The sequence below is a fragment of the Brassica napus genome, chromosome C1 (assembly GCF_020379485.1).
Source record: "Brassica napus cultivar Da-Ae chromosome C1, Da-Ae, whole genome shotgun sequence".
Lineage (NCBI taxonomy): Eukaryota > Viridiplantae > Streptophyta > Magnoliopsida > Brassicales > Brassicaceae > Brassica > Brassica napus.
This window is the reverse complement of record NC_063444.1, coordinates 21630297-21651631: the sequence shown is the minus strand read 5'-3', so window position 1 is coordinate 21651631 and position 21335 is coordinate 21630297. Positions and strand designations below refer to the sequence as shown.

The 21335-nt window shown below is 35.1% G+C and overlaps 2 protein-coding genes across 2 annotated transcripts; both read right to left on the bottom strand.

The window, feature by feature from the left end:
* Positions 1 to 16946: 16946 nt before the first annotated feature.
* LOC106408793 lies at positions 16947 to 18403 on the bottom strand. Its single transcript, XM_013849494.1, has 4 exons — positions 17978 to 18403; positions 17705 to 17897; positions 17166 to 17623; positions 16947 to 17072 (listed from the first exon to the last, which is right to left on the bottom strand). Exons 1-4 carry the CDS (start codon positions 18401 to 18403, stop codon positions 16947 to 16949), a joined length of 1203 nt encoding a protein of 400 aa, XP_013704948.1.
* LOC125580802 lies at positions 17711 to 21245 on the bottom strand. Its single transcript, XM_048745972.1, has 2 exons — positions 17978 to 21245; positions 17711 to 17897 (listed from the first exon to the last, which is right to left on the bottom strand). Exon 1 carries the CDS (start codon positions 19983 to 19985, stop codon positions 18933 to 18935), a length of 1053 nt encoding a protein of 350 aa, XP_048601929.1. The 5' UTR covers positions 19986 to 21245; the 3' UTR covers positions 17711 to 17897; positions 17978 to 18932.
* Positions 21246 to 21335: the final 90 nt, after the last annotated feature.

The following is a 21335-nucleotide window of genomic DNA, read 5'->3' as shown; positions in this document are numbered from 1 at the left end:
TATTTTTATTGTTAAAAACGTGAGCTTACTTGGATTATCCCACAGATCTCCTCGTAAGAATAATAGGATATTCTTAAGTTTTAATATATATTAGAATATTTAACGCATATTAGGTTTAATCACTTTTGATTTCTATTCCAATTAAATTTTTATATTCCTTCTTAATACTTTTCTCATTATTCTAATATATTTCAAGATTATAGACTTAGTTATTTAACAGATCATTGGGAAAACACCATTATTAAACTACTGAATATATGCACGATAATAGAAAGCTCGGTAACAATAGTATGAAAAAAAACCTTTATTATTGATTTATATCATGACAATAACCGAATTAATCAAAAATAAAACAAAAAATTCCCATTAATAAAAAATCTTTCAAAAGCCACCGCTCTACCAATAGAAGAGTACACTATTGATAACACGTTTCAAAACTTAAACAACGACAATGAGCTTCCGTTCATACGCATGATTGATTCAATCTCCTCCAAGCTTAAACTCTTAATTTGATCTTCTGATAAAGTCAAATCTGAAAAAACAAAAAGATTGAATTCAAATTCCAATTATAATATATAATAATTATTTTATTGTTAAAAACGTCAACTTACTTGGATTATCCCTACTTTTTCTTTGGTAGCATAATATATCTTGTGATAGTATTTCCCAAGTAGCATTCCATACGTTTTGTGGACTTGTGATACTATGTGTCAGCAATAGGACACAAAACAGCTTACGTAGATCATGGCATGATGACCAAAAACTTGCTTCTTTAACAGCTTCAATATTTTCTTCATCATCTTCCTTCCACAGCTTACGTAGATCCTTTGCCTCGTTTTTTGTAATAACCGACATGATATTAAACTTTTAAGAAAAAAAAAACTTTAAAATGTAGTAAGCAATAAAATGTAAAAGATATATATAACAGCGTTGATCTTGTATTTGCGTGATAATATATGATTATCAATTATTGCATTACCTTAATTGTTACCATATTGATGCGTCGCATTAATTCACGATTAATGATTCTTCATATTTATCATGAGAATTAAATGTGAAGAATATATGTTACGTGATGTTGTTAATTCATTATTAATTGGTAATCATTAATGCGATATGTATGGTGAATTAAATAGGATCCTATGTGAATTAAATATAAACACGTTCTTTCTATATGTTTTCTTTTTTTCTGGTGTGTTATATGGTTACAGCATATTTAGAATTGTGTGCCACGCCTCTTATTTAATTCACACACGAAAATACATTTACTACTCATAATTAATGTTTATATCAATCAATGATTTAACAATTAAAGGAAGGAAATCAATATTGAAAATATATGCATTTTCAATCAAACACGTTTGAATGGTAGCTCATTATTGATAAACAACTTGTAATATATTTTTTAATGTGGTGCAACGAAGAAACCACAAATGACGAAAATAATGTATATGTAATCTACATCATTTATAATGTATTATGAGGAGATCTGTGCGTTTTTGACGTCATTAATAATTAACCTTGAACATAATAATTATAAAAATGCCTTTATTATTGATTGAGAACTGAATATTTAAAAGATACAATAAAAATTAAAATATAACTGAAAAAACAATAAAAACAATGAAGAATAAATTGATCTGAAAATTAAAATTTTGGTTTCCACGTTTTAGATTTTGGATCTCATACAAAATTATGTATGGACCCATGTAACTTGTTATTCTCCATCCATTCCAAGAACTTGGATTTATCTTGATGATCAAGGAGATTGACATAATTTTCTTTTCTCATATGAATACTATTATATTCCTACCACTTGGATCCCTGGAACATATTTCAAACCATAATAATAAGATTTTGAAGAAATAGCAGTAATAGACTATAAAAATATAAATATGTAAAAGTCACTTACATCAACACACAAGAATTATGCTGGTTCCTTATGTTTTGAAGATGTCTCATTATGCCATGTGCCTAACTCCTTTACAACATAAAATGATCATTCGGTTAAAAGATATTGATGAAGTGATGAAACGTGATATTATCACGCAAAAATAAGATGACCTGATATTGATGTGCCTAACTCCTTTACAACATAAAATTATCATTCGGTTAAAAGATATTGATAAAGTGATGAAACGTTATATTATACAAAAATAAGATGAGCTGATATTGATGAAGTGTTGTAACGTGAACTTTTTGTATATTGTAGTCAAATCATAATAAAATTATAATACCTTTTCATGAGTTGGCCATGTGTATTAAGATGACTTCATAGATCAGGGTGCAAGAATCACTTTGGCAATGATTATTGAGTCTTTGTTGAATAGATTTTTTATGCGTGAGACATGCTATGTTTTTTTGTGGGTGAGGCTTTATTATATAGATGTGAGCCACGATTGAAATTAGGGTTGGAAGTTTTGATTTGCCTAATGACATGCCACGTGGAATTATAAAGATGTCATGTCATCTTATTTTTGTGAGACTCTTTGTAAAGAAGACGCATAAGCAAATTTTTAAAAATCACTTGGTAAATATAGACTAGGGGATGATTATTTAAATATTTAAATAAATAAATGTAGGGCAATTCTCCTAATTAGGTAAAATGATCAAAATGTTTCATTTAATAGGTAAAATGATCCTAATATCCTAGATGTACAAAAAAAAAATTATAGTTTTAGATTATATGTTTTCAAATTCGAACTTTTTTATAAATTTTTTTGCTTTTTCGAAATTGTTTTTTCGAAATTTTTTTTACTATTTTTTCAAATTTTCTTTTTGTAATTCAAAAATACTTTTTGAGCTATTTTTAAAAATTTTATTTTCAAATTTTTAATATTTATTTTTTATTTAATAAAATTTTAAACCCCAATCCCAAATCTCCACCCCTTAACTCTAAACCCTAAGGTTTGGATTAGTTAATCCTAGGCGTATAAATGTATACCTCTTTAATGAAACATTTTGGTCATTTTGATCCTTAGAGTCTATATTTGTGACCAAAACTTTTTTAGTGCTATCTTATGGTATTTCTCATAAATGTAATTAGTATAACAAACTAAATTAAAATAATAATATAACTTTGCTTAGATACTTATTTTGAGACATTAACCAATAACTAGAGCTTTTTCCGTGCTACATGCAGATTATATATTTTAATTCTTAAATTTATCTTTCTTGATTTGTATGTGAATTTTTATTTTTTATAATTTTTACTTAAATTTTTTTTCATTCTAAATTAGAATAGTCTTTTTCATTTTATTTCAAATTATTATTTTACCATTGTTATGCTTTATTTATTATATATATGAAGAAATTTCTTTAAACCATATCAAGTTCGTTTATTTTCTTGTATAATAGGTTGCTATTATTTGAAACCAATAATGTGTAAGACGATTAATATGATAAATATGAAGAATTGATATTGGAGTTATTTTTTCACAGTATAGTTGTGTATTTTTGAATCATTTACTTGAAAATGACTAAAATATCATTATAAATAAATGCATGACAAAAAAATCTCAAGTTACGCAGTTAATAATTTTGTTCTAGGTTTACATTAACATTTTCCAATTGAATATTATATACTTATCTTAGGAAACAGAATTGAGACCATTTTTAATATGTGTAATAATATAATACTGAATTTCAATAAATCAAATTTAGTAATTTCTACTATATCAGGATTTAAAAGTCTGTTTCTAATATATAATAGTGTGATATCTTAATTATAAAACAAATATTTTTTGCATATTTAAAAAAAAATATTTAGACATTGTTTTTTAGTTTTCTCTTAATATATTTTTGTTTGGGCATTTCCATGCTTTCTGATTTGATGCATAAACTAATTGGCCAGCAACATTTTTGGATGAGTGTTATTCTTCCATGATCACACGCCTAAAAAGACTGTCAATGTGCAAGGTGAATGTTATGTTTTTATAATACTTTTCAGTTTCATTTTAATTGTCGTTTTTGATTTATACATATAGATTAAGCAAACTTTTAATTTTGTATATTTCTAAAATAAAAGCATCATTAGTTATACACCTAATTACATTTCAACCAATAAAAAATATACGGAAAAATATAAAGAATCATATAACATAAAAAGTTAATAAATTTTGTATTTAAATTCTAAAACAACATTTATCGTGAAACAAAAATTTTACTCTACAACAACAACTAAAATAAAATAAAAAGAGTAGTAATTTTTGAAAGGTGTAAGAGATTATATTAAAATTGTTTGATATGTAATTTTATACTCAATTAAAATATAGTTGCTTAAAACTTCATTTACCATAAAAGTTAAATTTTCTTACATTCGCAATAATTAAATTTTCTTACGTTCGCAATAATTACATATATATTTTAAAAGAGAGTCAAGTGTGTATATTTTTTTCACACCAACTACTAATCTAAAACTCTAATATACTACACCCTCTGTTTCAAATAATATATGTTTTACAATTTTGACACATATTAATAAAATATACTAAATTTTAGTTATAAAAATATATTTTTGTGATTTTATATTTTTTATAATTCTAAACCAGTAAGAATTCAAAAAATGCAATTAATATTTTGAAATTTAGAATTTATCATTTCTAGTTGATAAAATGTATTGAAAATACAAAAATGTATCTTTCGAAACAACTTTTCCGCTAAAACATACAATTTTATGAGTATAATAATTTAAAGTCTCATAATCCCAACGAAAACTTGAACTTTTAAATTTTGAATATTACAAAAACACGTGGACCAGTGACGTTTTCAAATTTACAAATTTCCTTCTGTAATACAAAAAATATTCTCCTTCGAGTGGAGATTATTAAAAGTAATAGTAAAAACATTTGTTTTGAACGTTTTTTTGTCAAGGAGATTGATTATGTGTATTTTTTTTTTTTTGATTGTGTATTGTTCAAACCTTTTTTATCTTTCTCGGATTTCGTTCTTTTTATTATTATTCTGTCTTTGATTCCTTTCCTCGATCCAAACTGCTACTACAGTTTCTTACGATGCAAAATCGAATTACTTCTGGAGATTGGTTTAGCATATAAGGAGGACATTCACAACTCCTTTAGTATCGGGAAAACATGTTTACTAAAACGCAGTGGAGAAATTTGATTTTAAAGAAAAGATAAAATATAACAACATTCAATCGACTTCATCGATAACATATCAACTATCTTTCACTTTTATTAAGCTTCAAACTTTCAAAAGATGCAGCAACGTTAGTAACACAAACTCTGTTGACAAACAATATGCTGTGTGCAATTGAGATACTAAGGAAATAACTAAAAAATAAAGCACTGTTACTACTTGTCCTCTCATACTTGTTTGGGGAAGCTGACCGTCGTGGGCTACGTCCATCGTTTTGGTTGATCTGAATAGAGGAGAAGAGACATAGACAAATCCGCAAGGACATGGTAAGAAGCTTAGATCTGCTGCATCCATCGCTTCAGGGCATATAAGACATGCATTCATCTCATCATCACCTTATTTCTTCTGATCATAATTCCTTTTTTTTTACTTAAATTGTGATGAATTGCCTTTTCTGGTGAAGCTTCTTGGTCGCACTTGCACTCGTCTGCTCTTCTCAATATTGCTGCAGAGAAGCAATGAATATTGTGATCTTTTGACATTAGCACAAGCTGTGCAGGCACGATTCCAAAATCGCCACCTGGATTTACAAAAGCTTTTGGTATATCAACTTCTAACAACACCAGTTAAGGAATGTGAAGACTTTAAGCTCCACAGACATAATCAGATTGTACAATGTACAAACACCGAAACACATACAATTTTACAAAATTACCTTCCTGGCACTCCATATCCCTCAAACAATTAGCAGCCTAACAAATAAATTAAAAGAGATTCATCAATCTGTAAACATATGCATATTACACAATGGCCATGATTCAACAGCCATGAAGTAAACTTACCAAAAATAGCATGAGCGTAACATCTGATCGTCTTACTCATTTCTTGCGCTTTTGGTTATTTTTCACTTCGAATGTCAAACGAAATCTCCGTGAGACATTGAGAGGCAACACAGAATTATGTGAAAAGCATCATTCATTTTTGGCCTAAAAATAAAGAAGAATCCAATGAAGAAATATAGCAATACGAATGCCAAAACAGATAGCAATAAACAACCATTATCATTGTACGAAATCAAACATATATTCTCTGGTGGGATCGACTTCCTCGGCAAAAAATAATACAGAAGATGACATCCCCTAATAACAGAAGGGGAACTTATATTATTGATATTAAGAACAAACATACATAACATGGCAGATATAGCAAAGATGGGAATGCAAACGTCTGAGAAAGGAGAGGTTCTTAGTATTACCGACAACACGGAGTTGTGACTGAAGGAAATGGTGAACTGGTGGTCAGTGAACCTGTGGATGTCTTTATTTTTCGTGGAGAAATGGTGAGGCTCTCGGAAAAGACTTGCTTCAAATGACATTCGTAGTGCCATACACGGTTCAGACCAATGAAGCCTAAAATAACAGATTTATATGGACATGTTGAGTAGGTTAGATTACAGAGAACGATGGTTATCAATTTGAGGAGTTTTAGATTATGAGGCCGTACCTTTTGTCGATCAGTAGAAGCTCAAGGCGAATGAGAAAATTTGGCGGTGCAAATAGCCAGAGAAGAAGTGTCAAAAGTAAAATCGTAGCATATACTAAAACCTCTTGGAACAGAGCATTACCTCGTCTCCCTCACCGCGAATAGCACAGTTTAAGATTTGTTTCACACCTTTGCTAGCTCCATCGTGAGGAATATGAGTTCTGGATTACTGAGATATGAAAATGACAAACAAAAGGCTTGAGCTGGCTTTCCTAGCTCCCAGAAGGCCTCTTGAGTCACTGTAAGCACCTGATGACACACATAGAAAGGAAATAAAATTTTGTTATTTCCACACGAAATCTTTACAGATAACCGGCTAACTTATGAGTTTGCAAATCAAGAAAGGATAATGCTTAGCTCTTGGAAATATCATTCCTACATTTGGGTCATCTAGTAGATAAGGAGCTTGACAGAGCGCAACCACCTGCAAAAATTGTTTGTTAATTTTATTATCTAGAGGAACTGAAGATCACATGTATGTCTTCATTGTAAGTCTCTTTTTCTAGAGTAAAGCCAATATGTATATGTAGAGGCACAAGATGATCAAAAGTGTATACCTTTTTGCCTTTTCTAGAGCTCACCACTTACGGCATACTGACACTTCTTCATGTTTTCATTCAGAGGTCGTATTTGATAGCCATTTATCTTCACACGTTACAGCAATCACATACCGCACTTCAACCTTATCGAAACAAAAGAAAAAAAATTGTGAGAATCCGTAAGACTGGATCAAATGAATCGACATAAAAAAAAAAAGACGACGGCTTTTCAAATGGGTTATCAACACCATTGAAGAAGAAAAGAAATTGATCATCGCCATAACTTTAGATTCAAACTACAGAGACTTGCCGGTGGAGACATGGGACTTTCGGTTGGATTTTGTTGACAGAGCTTTCGATTTTTTGCTGGAGGCTTTCGGGTTTGCTTGCTTGCAAGTAAGTTCAGACGAAGCGGTTGAGCAATCTTTATATGAGGATAAAGAGAGGGAGGTGGAACGAAACTACAAAGGAATTAATGAGAACCATTGATTGATCAAGAAGAGCTCACCGTAACGGACATCAGGGAGAACCAAGATGGTGAAGACGAAGTGGAACACAATCGATGCGTCAGATAGTATGATTCTTGGTTGCTGGGTTCGACATAGGATCAAGTTAATTTTTTACGACACTCTAAGCCCATTTCTCTCTTCCCTCTGTAACTTATATTATGACGTGGTCAAATAACTGTTTCTCATTGGTCAATTTTTTAATCCTACGTGGATGGTCTCTCTTTTGAGTATCAAGGCCTTTATGTTGCTCTGAGGATTGACCACTAATTAAAGATGTACAATCAAATTTCAATAGCTTAATTTAAACGATTCTTGCCATCACACAATTTGAAAATTACAATTGATTTGGATTTGGTTATAATTTCCAACTAGCTTAAGATCCGCGCAATTATTATTTATAAAAATATTTTTTTATTATTATTTATTTGTATTTATTTACGTATTATGTATATAATTAAATTAGAGTAAAGACATAAATCAAACAATACATCTTGTTTATTTACGATACTTTTTTGGTAAATAAATCAAAATAATCATTTTATTTATTTTATATAGTATATTACTAAATTTCAATGACATTGTCATAGATATATAGTATATTTTAATATAAATATTTATTATTGAGAATTCATACTCATATGATAAAAACAAAATTTTTCTAATGTGTGATTTTTTTGAATGCAAATGTCAAAATTAAAATATTAAGGTCTCAATACTTTTTTAATACAAATTATTATATTTAAGTATTTTTCTATGTTATATAGTTTAATTTTGAATATATTAATATATAATATGAATGTCTAGTAAATGAGACTTCATATTTATACGATTTATGGTCATTTGTATCTTGTTATTACCAAAAAATTAAACCATTCATCACAAAATTTTAGTGTGAGACATTTAACGTTTTTAGTAATCCATAGTCGTTTAAAAATTTCAAAATATAACATATAATTTTTTTTTTATTATATGGTTAATGTGGTTGTTTAATATCTTTTAATAATATAAAATTAAAGAAAAAAGAGCTAAGATAGAAAAATTATTATCAAATATTTATTATTCATAATCATTAATTATCATATATACATTAATCATATTAGGAAATGCTGTAGCTTTTATTTAAGGAAAGTGCGAGAATATTCTTTTGTACACTATTTATCAATTTAATAGTTAGTTTAATAAAAAATATAATTTAAGTTAAGATGGACCAACTTATTTCTCTAAAAATTCTGAATTTCATTCTCATGGTGACACGTGACTACAGAACAATGTAATCAGTATAACAAACTAACGTTGACACAAAAAAACAAAAAAAAAAACAAATAATTAGTATAATAAATACATAAATTTAGAACGAGAAGACAAAAAAACAGATGAGAGCGACGAAAAATTAGCTGAACTGAAAGGGATCACAATAGTATATTACCAAAATATCATCACATGGTGACATGTTTTTTTTTGTTTTTTTTGTAAATTGAGAGGAGTTTGGCTCAAAGCCTTGATCTTTTCTTAAACTCGAAATCAGTAGGCGCTAATAGTATTGATACATGGCATAAAGCATATGTTCCAACAAAAAGTGAATTAAAGGTACAATGAAACTGATTTCAACTATTAAATCACTGATCCGGCGCATCGTTAGTAATATTAAGTGCTAACATTTATAAATAGTAACCAAGTCATACATCATACATAAATTTAGAAGAGAAATTTGGGCTCATGACTATAGCAGGCCGAGAAAATAACATTATACCCATATGAAGGCGTGGGCTATGATATTCCGTATATTTTTTGTATACGGATAGATGGAGAAGATTATAGATGGAGAAGTTTGATCTTAGGCCACAAGATCAAAAACAATCAATGGACAAATTGTAATCCTAGTTTTGATAGGTGACCAATCAGGAGGTAATAAGAGGATTAACTTTTTTTTTTTTTACAGCAAACATTCATAGACTCATGTAAACTCTGTAAACCAATGTGGTAACTCTGCATCCATGTGTACGACGAAAGACGATTGTTTCCTAACACTGCGTGTCAAGCGATCCGCCTTTATGTTTTCCGTCCTAGATACATGAACGATATCTGAGTTGGGGAAGCTTCTTCGTAGAAGCTTAATATCTTCGAGGCAGCTTTCGTATGTTGGCCATTCCTCTGGTTCTGAAACCATCTTCATCAGCTGAAAACAATCCGTTGCAAACGTTACTCGAAACTGTCTTAAATTCTTCATGCATTCCATTGCCCAAAGAAGATTAACTAAGATCTTTTTTTTTAATCAAAGAGGATTAACTAAGACTAACTTGTAATTTTTGAATTAAAAGCAATCAATGGTCAAAAATTAATCAATCCAATTTATTTTAATAATTGTTTTAGAGATTATAATTTATTGTTTAACTAACTTTAATAATTGTTTAATAAGTGTATTCTAATTATTGATTATATTTATTTTGTATTTAAAATTTAGAGTTTAAAAGTATGAGTTTAGAGTATATGTAATATGATTTAGGGTATAGGGTTAGAGTATTAGATTTGAGATTTGAAATTAAAATTAAAAATTTTCAACTAATAAAAAATTAGAATTTTAAAAATTTTAGTTAGAGTTTAGGGGATGTGATTAATTTGAGGTACGATATATATAAGTAAGTGTATAGTTTAGAGTTTGAGGTTTAGATTTAATATTTGAAATTAAATTTTTAAAAGGTTAAAACTCGAATATATTTAAACTTAAGATTTAAGATTAAAATAAGAAAATATCTGAGTTTTAGGGTTGATTTTTAAGTTTAGGGTATAAGATTTAGGTTTTAGGATTTTAAGGTTTAGGGTTTAGGGAATGAGAGGGAAGATGAAAAAACGAAAATAAGAGGAAAAATGAAAAAATTAGACACCTTGTTTTTTCACTAAGTATCTGGCGGGAAAAATGAATTATTTTTTTGCGTCAATGTATGATAGCGCTTAATTTTGGATCTGCAATGGTAAGGTGCCTATACTTAAGAAATTAACGCGGCTAAATTTTTTTATTTTCCCGCGATAACAATTATAGCGTTTTAAATTGACAAACACTATAAAAAAAATAAATGTTGGTATATAATAGCAGAATTGTGAAAAACGCTATAATTTGATGCTAATACCCACATTTCCTGTAGTGGTACAAATAGTATATACTATATTTATTATAAATGTAAACGATGTGAATATGATATTTGCATTTCCCATATGATCCTCGGGTTATTGATATAGTAGACCTTGTATTGTTTTCTTTCTTTGACAATATGGAAGAGTTTGGTTTGCCAGAGCGCTTGTTTCAGATAGGGTATGAACCAACTGGGCAGAAGAGAATAAACAACTACCTCAATTTGCGTTGGATAGAGGTGGTAAAAGCAGCACTGTCAGATGCGCAACAGGAGCAGTTGGCGGAATCACAGTTTAGACAGCTAATGCTAATGGGGGCGCATACATTTTCTGTAATGTTTGCCCACCAGATGTTGTCCCGTGAGTTGGTTACACGGAAGCTATATGAGTTGTGGTGGTTATTTGCAGGGAAGCCAATACGTTATGGTATCTGGGACTTCGCTTTAGTTACAGGTCTCAATTGTGGGACACCTCCAACGACGTCTCTTCACTGTCAGCGTCTCGGAAAGGGGGAAAAAAAGGGAAAGGGAAGGCAAAGCAAGTAGGGGGTGATGGGTCTGTGTGGTAGTCCTTGTTTGGCCGTGAGGAGACGATAACCCCGAAATGGATAATCTGCAGATTGGGCCAAAAAGACAAATACAGAGATGAGGACACGAGAATGCGTTTAGCTCTCCTCCTCATTGTAGAAGGTATTCTCTACCCAACAAGTGGTTCAACACAGCTAAGACCCGAAGTTGTAGAGATGGTTGGCGATATGGGTTCGTTTATGGAATACCCCTAGGGAAGGGAGTCATTTCTATTAACTGTTGCAAGCGGAAAGATTAGGGCCGCGGGACAATTGGCGCAAGACACACTTGCGAAACAAGGGTTTGCGCATGCTATGGTTCTCGTCACAGTGTGCAGTTGTCCCCAAATTATTGCAGATCCACGTTTAGGGAAAGATCTTGTGAATGCCGAAGTTCCCATAGAAGACGTTGTTGATGGTGTGTGTAGTCGGTCAGTGAAAATAAATATAGTAACTGTCCAGAATCTAGAGCTTATTGGACAGGTAACTTGCGCCATGTAATGAACTATTTCCAGTTTTACTTGATATGGTGCAACAATCTGAACAGTTTTCCTTTTTTGTGTTGTACTGCAGGCATCAGTGCGTTCCATACTCTGCAAAGGGTCAGAGATCCCGCCGTTTGTAGATGAGGTTGATGATCTGCAAGTAAATCACATGGTATCGTTGATTCGCGATGGTTTCCCGTTTGAAAGCAATACATGGCGTGGAGGTGTGAAGGCTGCAGATGCAAAGCACTCCAAGGGTTTAGGCGGTTTGGGAGGTGGTACCTTAGACGGCATTTTTTCGTCTCCTGGGACTGCAGATGGAGACGGTGGTCAACCCTGTAAGACAGCGTCGCATGCAGGGATGGGTGGTCATGGGGGACAGTTGGATGTTCCAACACTCGTTCGGTTGGTGGCAAAGGAAATACATGCACGCGTTGCGCCCATGTTAGGAAACTTAAATTCCGAATTTTGCGGGGAAATTCAGTCCCTCAAGGACGTAGTTTTAGTGTCTCATAGTTCTAGGGAACGAGAATCGGAATTCACAGGAGATAAGGATGCTACACGGGGGGTTGGTGGGCGTAGTGGTCCACATGCACCAGTTAGAACTTCCGAAGGTAGTGTGTTATTTTTATAATTGTTAACACTGCTTTATACACGTGCATAAACCCAATTTTGCCATCGTTGTAATAGCTGCTGGGGCCGCAACCACTGGAATGGAAACAAATACCGGACATGAGATCCAACAGAGTGGATCCGGCCCGTCAGCAGCGATCGTTGACAATAGTCCGTTCCATGGTGAGGATCTTGGAGAAAACAATGGTCCCTCTATCTCGCTTAGTGATGCCCTTGATACTTCTGTTCCAGAGCAAACTGTAAGTTTAGGGTGTACTATATTGTCAATATGGTATGGAATAGTTTTAGCTGACCCAAATGTCACGTTTCAGCAAGCCAAGTCTGGTAACGGAGAAACAGAGGATGTTGTCGGAGAACAGAACAAACGTCACGAACCTGGTGGACCAGTAGATGGTACACCGTCTGAACTTCTAACCCTAGCAACTGTCATTGATGAGGCAGTAACTGATGTTCGTACCGACGCCATAACTGTAAGTTTGAATGGTTTAGAATGTATGTTCCATTATTGTGGTGTCACGTCTGGTTGTTGTTCCATAACATCTGTAGTAAGGTGGGATATCAAATTGGGCCCTCATACGATTCTATAATTTGAATGGAATAGTTGTCTGCCTAACATTGCCACCCCAAAAAAGTGTGATTTTAAGCTTTGTTTTCCAACTAAATGTGGTATATATATTTTCAGTCTAGTTCGTCTCCCACCGGCGCAGAAGCGGATATTGGGGGCCATATTTCAGCTAAACTTTCATCAACTATCGCCCCACCTCCTACGGTTTCCGAGCAACCTACACAGGTGGTTGGTTCTACTGACGATAAGATGAGTCTTACACATGGTGGTACAAAGGCATCAGATGTAAGTTTGACGGAAATTTATACGCCGTTGTTCAATTTGACCACATGCTTCCCTTCCCAATACGGGACTGAGTAGAATTATTCCACCTACAGGCCATGACTAATGTTGTGTATTCTGCAGGTGGCAATAAAAAAATGTCATTCGTTGTATTATTGACACGGCGGGTGAGAAAGGTATTCCAAGTGCTGGAGCAATGGGCGTGGGAACAGGTGCTTCGGAATCCGAAGACGTAAGTGTATCCATACTATAACTTTAGCTCCTACGCATGGAATAGTATATATTCAGTTAACGGTTCACATTTTTGCAGCCTTCTCCTCTACTACGTCCCCCAGTAGAACCCATAATAGGAAGCGAACACCCCATTCCCAACACCTCTATCGAAGCGTCGACTGATATGGAAACAATAGTATCATGTGAGCGCCGTACAGACCCACCTATCTTAGTACCAGTTGAGACGCGTGCTAGCAAAAGGCGTAGAAACCCATACATCAAGTTTAAACCGCCAGAACCTGTTTTGAAGAAACAGAAGGAAAAAAAAACGTGGTCCTCGTGATGGCGGGGAGAAGTCAGACTTGGCAACAATTCCGGATGCCCCACCCGCACTTACCACATTACCAACCAAACCAACAGGTGCTTTTGAGATCACAAAAAAATGGGTCCATTTGTTGGTGGGTTTTCCCCTGTGTGCGCGTGAAAGCATTCCGTCTCCTAGGGTTTAGCACCATAATGCATACGCAAAGGTAAACTACATTTCTCGACCGCGTACAATGCTACCCATACAAATAGTGATACTCTTTAATTTGTAGGGAGTACAATTTAGGCGAAGGTGTTGTTGTTGACAATAAGGTTTTCCAGTCATTCTTTGAATCTGCTCAGCCGCAACCTACAAAGGTAAGAGAAGATCATAATTAATTTTAATTCATGGATATTCCATGCTGATGGTATATTTTCCGCAGGCTGCTGACATGGTGGTAACATTTATTCGAAGCCGCCTCCGGGGATAGGGTATTACAGCTTATGATTTTCTGCCTGCATCTTTCTTGGAAGCCCTCCGTGGGGGGTACCACCAATTCTGTCGGGTTCAAGACGTCGGTAAATTCAGCCTCTCAAGTGATTTCGCCAATCCCGGGATGCCAAATATGAGATGGGATGCAACAGTCGAAGCATTATATTTACCATTTCAAGTGGACGGAAGGAACTGGATTGGGGTTTTCATTGATATACCCCATTGGTGCATCCATGTTGTTGACTGCAACCCAGTGTGTCTGAACGATGAAAAGTTGGAATCCCTACTACAGCCGATTGTGGTCCTCCTCCCATTACTAATTCGACGCAACGGAGGCAAAGCGTTGAACGATGCAGCAATGGAAAACCCTATGCCCATAACGCGTCTTGACATCCCTTTTTTGTGTGAACAAACAGGTAACACTGTTCCATGCTATTATTTAATCTATATAGAAAAGTTTGTCGGTTATTTAACATTGTTTGTGTTTTCCGAACGCCTGTGTTGACTACCGCAGGATTACCATGTGTTGCAACACTTGTACTTATGGAACTGTATGCCTCCCAGAACCTTGCGGATGCGGATAATATAACGGAAGATGATCTAGCAATTGCTGCAATGACGTATGCAGTAGAAACTTTCTCCACATTCAATCCTGACCATCTACAGGAATTCCAGGACGCCTAATCTCCCTATCTTTTAACTGTCTACCAATTTCGCTCTTCTACGTACTTTTTTTTAAGACACTGTTAAGTTTGTATGGCCCGCATTATTATGTCCTTGTTATCAGCCCTTATCGAAACCCATGACGCTTGTTACTTCCTTTACTACATGATGACTTATGTTGCTTCGGTTTCTATATATTGTTCTCGCTTTTTATGCAACGTGGGTGGGTTAGATAAACATGTTTCAGGTTATATAAGTCAATGTTGCATATGTCGTCCAACTAATTAGATGTTAACCATTGTAATGTGTATTTTGCAAATTGTAGTATACAATAGGCTTCTTCACATTGCTGCTTTGTTTCCCAATATACGGCTAACTTAATCAATTAGGTCGGTTTTCAAGTTTTCCATTCCTTAGTTCATATGGTATAGTATTTTCATGTCCTTCCAATTTTCTTAACCTGATGGTTTGATTTAGATAAACTTACATATTAGGTGGAATAAATTGACGCAGCAGAGGAACTAAGCAGCAGGGATTTTCATTTATAGTACACAACAGAGAATTTTTACAATCAGTGCACCTATATAAAGACACATAACAAGCCAGCCAAGTAAACGAAATAGCTAAAATAATAGTCAATACTGCTAAGTGTGCAGAATACAACAATATTTTCGCATCTGGAAAATACCAATGTCGACTCCGTACCATCACACCATGTTACTACAAGCTCGGAGTTAATTGCGTTTATAAGGACTCATTCCCCTATTATATAGATAGAGAATCCGACCAAGCTCGGCTTTCTTATTACCATGCCATACTATAATAGGTGTAGTATAGTTTATGTAACTACTATAAGACAACGGAACCGTGTGGTTACGGTTCTCTTATTACACAAAAGAGAAGGTTTACATTCGGCGCACCTATGTACAGACACATAACAAGCCAGCCAAGTAAAGGAAATAGCTAAAATAATAATCAATATTGCTAAGTGTGCAGAATACAACAGTATTTTGGCGTCTAGAAAATACAAATGTCGATTCCGTACCAGCACACCATGTTCCTACAAGGTCGGCGTTAATTGCGTTTATAAGGACTCATTCCCCTATTATATAGATAGAGAATCCGACCAACCTAGGCTTTCTTATTACCATGTCATACTATAATAGTTGTAGTATAGTATATGTAACTACTATAAGACAACGGAACCGTATGGTTACGGTTTTTGAAACACTCTCTTTGACTTTCCTACACTCGGGTGTATGGTTTTAATTTCTACTTCGTTCAACACAAGAGGCAGAATATACTTGTGAAAATCTCCTCCCCTTAACCTGGTTTGTGCTCCCCCTACTCAATGGTTGAATAACTCTTCTCCCAGTGGACAACTAAATATAAGGTACGCATGTTTCAGGTTATATAAATCAATCGAGATGTTGTATATGTCGTCCCACTAATTACATGTTAACCATGTGATGTTTGTTTGGCAAATTACAGTATACAATAGTCTTCTTGACATTGTCGCTTTCTTTATGAATATACACCTGACTTAATCAATTAGGTCGGTTTCTAAAGTTTTCTATACCTTAGTTCATATGGTATAGTATTTTCCTTTCCTTCCAATTATGTTAACCTGATGGTTTCGTTTAGATAAACTTTCTTATTGGGTGGAATAAATTGACGAAGCAGAGGAACTAAGAAGCGGGGATTTTCATTTATATTACACAAAAGAGAAGGTTTACATTCGGTGCACCTATGTACAGACACATAACAAGCCAGCCAACTAAAGGAAATAGCTAAAATAATATTGTCTGCTGCTAAGTGTGCAGAATACAATAATATTTTGGCGTTTGGAAAATACCAATGTCGACTCCGTACCACCACACCATGTTACTACATGGTTGGAAACTTTATTCCACCGGGTCACAAAAACATGCTCATAACCCATCCTTCTTTAACCCCGCTTTCTTCCTTACATACTTATTTTGGACGACGACATGAGGCCTTGTTGTGGCCTTCTCCCCTACAGCGAGTACATTTCCGGCATGCTTCTGACTGTAACGCTGCAAAGACACCAAGTGTTACTCGTGTTTGGTATCAATATACTATGTGTTCCCGATAGTATAGTATAAATAGTTATTAATGAACTTCAGTACCTTATCTTCTCCAGTTGACAATATTTTCTGTTTGCGTGGTCTGCTTGGTGGACGTTTAACAGCTGGCGGCGTAAGAGCACCAGCAAATGTGCCTCCAATTTCAGTTTCCTTGCATGTGCATGTACCGTCATGGACGTTTACCATGTTAAACTGTCCAGACTGTGCCTGAATTTGGAATTTGACTTCACTTATTCCGGTTACAGCAAACCCAGTCGAACTGTCGAAGTTGTCTTCCTCTATCCGCCTAACATTTGGCGTTAGAGTCCCCTTATGTTCCATAGATTTAGCGCGTCGTACGGCAAACCAACACATAAGTGTTGTTCGTATGTACTCACACATCGAGATTAGGGGGAACTCCCTCGCTTCAGTCAAGACAGCATTCCAAGATTCCGCTATGTTTGAATCCATTATATTGAACCTATCGCCTTGGAAATGTGCCCTTGTCCAATGCTCGAAGCCTGTTGGGGAATTTATATTATACTTCGTACTATACTAAAAACTGAATCGTATAGCTTAGTATAATATTCTAGAATTGTTACCTATGTCAACTAAATAGCCTGCACATCCAGGGCTTACACGTTGTATATCCAGGAACTTCTTATTGAACTCTGAAACAATGTACGCTCGTGATGCTGCACCCATTAATGAAGCCAGCCGTTTGGATTTGAATCTGGACTTTATGTTCCTCCATAGGTGGATAGTGCATGCGGCGTGCTGAGCATGTGGATAAACCTGCAGTTAACATACAGTTGAAATGGAATGTTAGACTATATTTCAGTAAAATAGTCTGGATTCAGAAAACATTCACCAACCTTTCCAATGGGATTGTAAATGCTTCCATGTCTGTCGGAGACAAAGACAAGATGATGAGCATCCTCGACAAATGTTTTCAGCTGAGATAGGAACCACTCCCAAGCGTCTTCGTTCTCACTGTCAACTATACCGAAGGCTAGCGGAAATATTTGGAAATTGCCATCTTGGCAACACGCGGAGAGCAAGCATCCTCCATACCTTCCTTTCAACCTGGTCCCATCTATGACTACAACTTTCCGCATGTACCGGTAACCTTTGATCGATGCCCCAAATGCAATGAAAGCATACTTAGACATCATGCTCCCATCACTATTTTCTTCCTTGTGTAGACAGCAGATTGATCCAGGATTAGTTGTTTGAAGGAGGCCTGAATAGGCAGGCATTAGTGCGTAACTTCCAGCCATTGACCCTAACGCCAATTCCATTCTGACTTCTCGGCCCCTCCAAGATTTCCAATAAGAGACATTGACATGGAAGTCGTCGAGTAGGATCTTTTGAATTGTTGACGGCATGGGTCCGCGCTTGATAGCAATGAAGCGATTGTATTAGCTCCCCTATCACTTGGGTGGTTGCCAATTTGTGGTAGTTCCTTCGTGCATCAAGGGTACAACAGTGAGTAAGCGTCGCTTGGCGTATCTGGAAATTGCATGTCCCATCAACCAGTGCCGCCTAGACTCTCCATGGACAGTTCGTTGCAACACAAACTAGAACCATGAAGTTTGGTGTTAACCTCTTAGTCTTGAAATGAAACTTTCAATTTATTGCATGAATTGCAATTTTTATCTTGCAATCGCTTTTAGACTTGAACACCTGCCCCACAAACAGATTGTCTCCTTGATATGAAACAGCCTCCAAGGCGGACTCTAGTCCTGCAATACAGCCAGTTGTGCGGCATGTTAATTATGTAATGTAACTATGACTATACTATAATATATAGTAGTATAGTTTATGCGATTAAGCACCATCATTCTCTACGCTCTCTATAACCGGAGGTGCATCGCGTCCAAATAGAACATTCTGGGACGTTTCGTCATCTAGAATCTGATGGAGTGCATCTTGGAACCTTGTCCAGTGGGTTAATCCACTCGAACCTTCACCTCCAACTGCTTGTGTTGCGGGTTCCGGTTGGTGGAAGGTTTCATCTGGTCCTTGTGTTGGCACCAATTCCATTTCCGCTTCCGAAGCCGTTCTGCTTGTTGGAAACAATCGACGTTTCACTGGTCTATTAGGTTCCCCTTCTCCTGTGGTATGTTCTATCCTTCTTAAGCTGTTACGGACACCAAAGTCATATGGCTCATATGCCGGCGCTACCTCTAGTGCCAATTCCTTTCCCTTTCCACGAGTTTCAGAGCTATTTTCTGGACTTCGAAGCCGAATGATAGGTTGGTTCTCTTGGATTTCTATACCATTGCGCCTGTATGGTATGGTATCCTGCTCTGTCACCCGAAAGCTTCCTCCGGCTGTATTCTTTTGTGGGGGACATGTCAAGGGGGTCTCCGAAAGCGCAAACTCTAGCCACTCCTCCTCAGTTGTCGCGTCTGTAGTTTCGGTATCACCATCATCTTTATCCAGTAAGGTTTGATCGGTCACATTTGAAAAATGTGGTTTGCCTTGTGCAGTAGTAACCCCATCGATACACTGGGAGATGGTTACAAAGAGGTTCACCTCTTCAATTTTTCGCCTCTTCTGAACAAAGACCTCCAGCTCATGGTCGTCTGAAATGAACTGTGGTGTTGATCCATCCCCATCGTCAATAAGCATCCATGTTGGATATTGATAGGAGAGTTTAAGTGTGACGTTGGCTGAGTCAATGGCTAGGCAATCCTTGACGAGGTGAACAAGTTCTTCATACCCGAGGCCTGATTTAACGGTTATGAATTTTGTTCCCTCTTCGGTTTGCGTATCGAACAGCCAGGGACCTTCACCCTCCCTAACCCAAGTGCCAGTCATTATCATCACTGTGTCCTGTTCAACCATCTGTACACATATGACGGAAAAGGTTCCCATTAGTCTTATAAATGTTTGGTTATGGTACACTCTGCAATATATGTCGTTCCTCAGAACACGTTTATGTTAGCCCTCCTATGTTACAAAATTTTAATTCTTCTTTTTTCGTACCATCTAGTTAGTATGTGCAACTCATGACTTTTATATTATTTTAGATCCACTAACTTCATCCTCTTACGCACGATCTTTAGGTATAACAAAGAGAAGAAAATACTTTCTTAGTTTTCAATTTTCCATATCTGTTCTACAATATAATATAGAAAAATACTTGTTGCAGACTAAACCGTGGCCATATTAGGGTCGGTCCTGGGTCAAGCCCAATGAAACATTTGCCTTAGGCCTCTAAAATTTTTATATGTAAATAGATCCCCAGTTTATGAAAAAAAAATTTTTAGGTCCCCAAATTTTTGAAGTCTTTACTAAATGGTTTTGGGCCTCAAAACTCTCGGGGCCGGCCCTGACCATATATAGACTAAATGGTTCCCAACTTTCAGTCCGTATGAATATTCTATTGCGATGTTGCCATAAAGAAGCTTTAATGCGGAGAAAGATACCTCGGAGTCTCCAGGTTGTGCTTTTACTTCGCTTCTGTCGTCTTCTTCAGACATTCTTCTGATTTGTCATTTCTATGTTAAGCTAAAACACAATAGATAGTATGTTTTTAATAGGATGCCATTAAATGAAAGAAACGTAATCACTGGGCGGGAATCTGAGTTTTTGAAATTATAATTGGTTTGTGTTACGTTAAAGATATGACAGCCTTAGTCTATGCTATAGGTTTAGTATAAAAGGAATATGGCACATGTCTTTATCTTTGTTCACGTTTTCTAACGCTTCACGCGCGTCCAGGGAGCGAAAGGGAAAAATGGTGGCGTAATTGTCCCATCTGTTGGCCTTTACTGTGTGATGGCTATATCCTTAATAAAAAAGCTTCATATGAATATTAAGCAAAATGCCTCAATTTAGAACAAGAAGACAAAGAAAACGTTAGTCAAAAAAAAAAAAAAGACAAAGAAAACAGATCATAACGACGGAATATACTAATTGAATGAAAGCGATCACAATAATATTCTACGAGGAACCTATAGGTGAATATAAGTGAACCTATAGGTTCATCAACTAATAGGATTTCATTATTTCAAATTCGATATCATTTAAAAAAAGAAATAAAATATTGTCAAATTATATTATATTTTTAAAATTAAAAGGTAAAAAGAAATAAAAAAATAGTAGTAATTAAAAGATATATATTTTTAATGTCGTCAGCAAAACACTAAACCCTAAAGCCTAAACCCTAAACCCGAAATCCTTGGATAAACTCTAAACTCTTGGATAAATCCTAAACTCTAA